The following is a 4,525-nucleotide window of genomic DNA, read 5'->3' as shown; positions in this document are numbered from 1 at the left end:
AGCTCCCTGCCTCGCCACGCCCCCGAGCTCCTTGTGTCTTTCTACGCGCGCGCTGCACTCAGTCTGTGCAGTTCTTGCAATTTGTCTTCCTCACAATAGCATCCCCTTACTTATGGCCACTAAGTTTTCACTGACGTTTTGTTATTATGACTGCCACAGTTTTCTTCTTCTACATATATATTCTGTGCACTTAGCAAGTACACTGACAGGTTAAGCCGTCACAGCTCCTATTTGTTTTTTCGGGTAAAACAAATAGATACTCATGGTTCTGACAAATGTCAAAATTTTCTCTTATTTATGTTACATAACGTCTTACCTGTAATCAAGATTTTAAGAACAATATTTATTATTATCAAATGAAAGGTATCAGGTCTGAAATTGCCCATCTGATAAATAATGGGGTCCCACTTTTACTCTGCTTAGTGTTTTTAAAAGCCTCAAGTGTGTGAGCCCCATTTCATTCATGCGTTCTCAATGCTGGCGATGTCCGGATGCTTAGAAGGATCTACCTGTCAGAAGCTGCAATTTGCTGCATATAAACTAAAGAAAGATTAAGCCAGTGCATGGGTTATTTGCCTAAAAGCACTCAGTAAAAAGCTGTGGATTCCACATTTCCTCCAACATACTGCATCTTGAAAATGAAAACTAAAATTGCATCCCCGTCAGACAGCAGTCACAAAGAACAGCTGGCGAAGTGAACTGCTACAGTCATTTACAACGACTTCTTGCATTGCTTTCTCTTTGTGCAGTACTGGGACTAAACTCAGGAAGAACCAAGGCTGGCCCTGAGTTTGAGAGGCTCTTGTCTCAGTCTTTCAAGTGGCTAGGATTACAAATGCATGCTACCACACCTGGCTTTCTTATACTTCTTCAAATATACTGTATCACTGAACAAAAAGTACTAAACATAAGCAAATTGACAACAAAAGTGGTAAAAATTGGTAGCAACTTACTGTCAGTTTCTCACCTAATTTATAATTAGCTACAAAGAAATGGGACAAGGATATAAATGAGGGACCATTTTGTAGTGAATACATATACATATATATATATATATATATATACACACACACATAGATATCTGTATATACAAAATAGGATAGATATACAGCTACTTTCTCTTAGTTCAATAAGAAGCAAGATTTGTACTAGTAGTGTTTAGACAGGATATCATGTCTGCATCCTGTACTATGAATAACTACTACGAAGACAGCAATATGCAATGTATTAATCATTGTAATTGTCCTACTAACCTGTTTTGAAACTGTCTCATTAATATTTCTTTCTCAATTAAAAAAATATATATATGAAATGGGATATTCTCCCAGCTTCACTGATGAGAACCTCTGAAGTCAAGGGTCCCCTCAGAATGAACATCAGAGGCCCCCAGCTGTTGTCACAATGGCCTCTCATGGTGTATTAGTGACTGTGGGATGCTCTACTCACCTCTGACCTTAATACTTCTATTCTGATCCACTAAGCAGCCCAAAAAATCATACCTTACATTCCTCATCCAGCAAATCCAGAATGCCTAGTTTAGACTCTATAAGATTAATACAAGGCTGATTATCATAAAAGTCTATGAGTGTCCATGGAATCTGTTCCTTCATATATTCCTCTTGTTCCAATTTGAAGACATGCTGAAATTAAAAAAACAAAACAAAACAGCAGTCATTATTGAATTATCATAAAGAATTTGGCCAACAGTGTTTCTATCAGAGAATACCAACGTAATTAGAGACAGCCCCTGGCTTCTAGCAACAATGATCTCACAGGAGAATTATGATTCACACATAGGAAAGGCAAATATAACCCACACGGTGAAGTCTTGCTACACAGGATTCCTGACGAATAAGAAAATCTAGGTGTGAAGTGCTTCAAACAGCTGATAACTGCACTATGTGCTGTGGCTTCTGTGTGGGACCTGCCAACACAGCAGGTGACCGAGGTGTCCCCGAAGGGCCCCGCGCAGCTGGCAGAGCAATGCCCTGAGGGTGGTACAGGCAGCATCTACAGCACAAGGAAGTCCTGCTCCTTGGGGCTTGCTGTGCCAAAGCACACACGCCTAGCATGAGGGTGGCTGCTCTCCTGCGTCGGTCCTCACTCTCCTTAGCCACAGAATCTGTACTTTCTGCTTTTCTGCATCCAACGTTGCAAGCAGCTGTAAGTCCCACTGCTGCTATTTCTGCCAATGGCCCAAGTCACCATGTACACCACTGCCTCTCATCACATGTAGACCATGTGCCACATGTTGGCACTGCCTGTGGCTGATGACAGAGGACACGGACCTTGTGGAGGGGGAGACTAGTGGGAGAAGCAGTTAGAAATCAAATCATACAGGGATGATTTGACTAATAATACTAAAAGGAAAACAAGAGGAGCACTGAGAGAAGAACTCATCTTGCTGGGACACAGGGTGGCTTCCCGAGGGAAGGCTGTGTGGCTACAGCTCTGGTCAAAGGTGGAGGCACATGGAAAGTGGTCCAGCCACCACCATGGCTCAGGGTGTAGGCCCGGCCTGCACACGAGGTGCCAAACTTTGCAGCTGTACCATGCTGATGGATACTACGGGTCCAGGGGTTTTGCTCTTCCACTTTCCCATGTCTCCTCTGGTTCTCTCCACTGCCCTGTTCCCAGGAAGATGGGTCTTTGCTTTCTATGACCAAGCCCTGTGCGACTCAGGTAACAGATTTCTGACGCATCTTCTCCTGCACCTGGAAGCTCCCCACCTGATTCTCTACTTGTTGGAATGTCACCCTCCACTCCTTTGCAGCATGGGCAGTCTAACCAGCTGTAATAAGCCTTAGTCAGAAAACCGGTCATCCATATGAATATTTTTATCAGGCTAATTAGCAAATTGCTTCTGTTCTTTTGATTAATGAGAAGGCAAATAGGGCACCATATGTTAGCATGAGATCCTAAATGATGGTGCCGACATCTTCTAAACTAATGAGCTGTCTTTTCTAAAATTTCACTAATTTACATGCAGTCTGCACACTGGCACCAGAAGCACTGCTTTAGACTTTAAATAGAGCTTTTTTCTCATATATAGCTTTACATCTCATTTGGAAAAATCCAAGGGAGTCTTAGTTGTCCAGGAATGTGGGCATGAGGTTCAGTGTGGAAGAGCTCCTTTGCCCACAGAGCGAAGCCTCCCAACAGCAGCACACCAGCCACAGGGCTCCTGATGCCACGACCCCACCCAGAGCGCCAGCCCAGGAGCAGCCCCTGCATCCGGGTTCTCCACCATGCGCTCCCACGCCATTAAGCTCTAGGCCAGCTGCGGGGCACAGGGCACTGCTCTGCTGGCAGCTCTAGGGAAAACAGGAACGGGAGCAATCAGTTTTGCTTCCTCTGTTGAGTCAGAAAACAAGAAAATAATTAGGCAGCTAGCAGCAGCAGCTGCGCACACTAAGTGCATAGAAGAGCATTCCAAGTGCTGCTCTGCTGGCCTCACAGAACGTCTGAAGTGAGCGAGGAGCAGACAGCGCTGAAACACGCAGCGACCAGAAGGAAAGAATCCACCACGTGCCAGTGGGAGGGTGTGAGCCGCTGCACCCAGAAGCTGAAATGCAGCACAGGCCGTGTGAAGGAAGGACAAGGGACGGAGACAGAAAGCAGGGCAGAGAAACACAAGTGAGAGCACCACACTGGCCGAGGCACAAGGTCCCAACAAGTGCGACACTGGCCAGGCTCTCCCGCGGCTAGCACTGGCTCCCGAGGGTCCCAGATCCCAGGGGGCCGCTGACTAAACGATTACCAAATTCAGAAAAACCCTGAGGAATGAGAGCGCGCAATTTGGCTTCTGTTAGGTTTTTATTGATATTCTGTATGCAGAGATAAAAATATACACCAATGGTACTATTACGGAGATAATCATAAGCCTAAGGGTTTTAAGATCATCTCTATTATTTCATCTGCTAAGCAGTCTACCTTTCTAAAGATGATTCAAATTTTTATCAAAATGTATACAATGTTTATCAAATGCTTCAAAAGGGCTTTATACCTTTGGTCCCTTTTCTCCCCATCTTGTCTCATTCCCTAGAGGAGGAATTGTTAGTTACCTTGGTATTTCCATGATACTTATTGATGTATTCCTAAGGAATATGCTAATTAGCCACTTTCTGGTTGATAAGCTTGAAACTCTGTTGACTTTCTGATGAGTTACGTGAGGCTACCGTGGCACAGACCACCGCTCCAGAGCACCTCTTCTATCTTCCAGACAGCACACGTTTAGGCTGCCGTTTGGCTTTTATCATTTTTCACCTGCAGTGACCTCTGAACTGGGGACCATACCACCTGACGTGTCTCATCCGGTGAAGGCAGGGAGGGCACTTTCCAGGCCCTCTCACTCTCTGCTTGTCCACCTTTCAGTTCCCACAGGTGACTCATCTTTAGTGTCCTCTCTCATCATTACTAACAGCCACCCCCAAGGCTGCACTCAGAACTCTGCCAGGCATGCAACGCGCAATCTTATCCATAAACGCACACGCAGCAGGTGCCATTAGTATCTCCACTTGAGAGC

The 4,525-nt window shown here is 45.0% G+C and overlaps 1 protein-coding gene across 1 annotated transcript in view; it reads right to left on the bottom strand.

Moving 5' to 3' along the window:
- Positions 1 to 4,525, bottom strand: part of Myo5a (myosin VA) — a 132,898-nt gene that overhangs the window by 74,478 nt on the left and 53,895 nt on the right. The window contains exon 12 of the mRNA XM_023724058.1: positions 1,500 to 1,640. Within this exon, the coding sequence (XP_023579826.1) occupies positions 1,500 to 1,640 (141 nt within the window). The remainder of the gene's footprint in view (positions 1 to 1,499; positions 1,641 to 4,525) is intronic.

Source organism: Octodon degus, unplaced genomic scaffold (genome assembly GCF_000260255.1).
Source record: "Octodon degus isolate 3935 unplaced genomic scaffold, OctDeg1.0 scaffold00105, whole genome shotgun sequence".
Lineage (NCBI taxonomy): Eukaryota > Metazoa > Chordata > Mammalia > Rodentia > Octodontidae > Octodon > Octodon degus.
The sequence above is the reverse complement of the archived record's forward strand: the minus strand, read 5'-3'. Positions and strand labels throughout refer to the sequence as shown.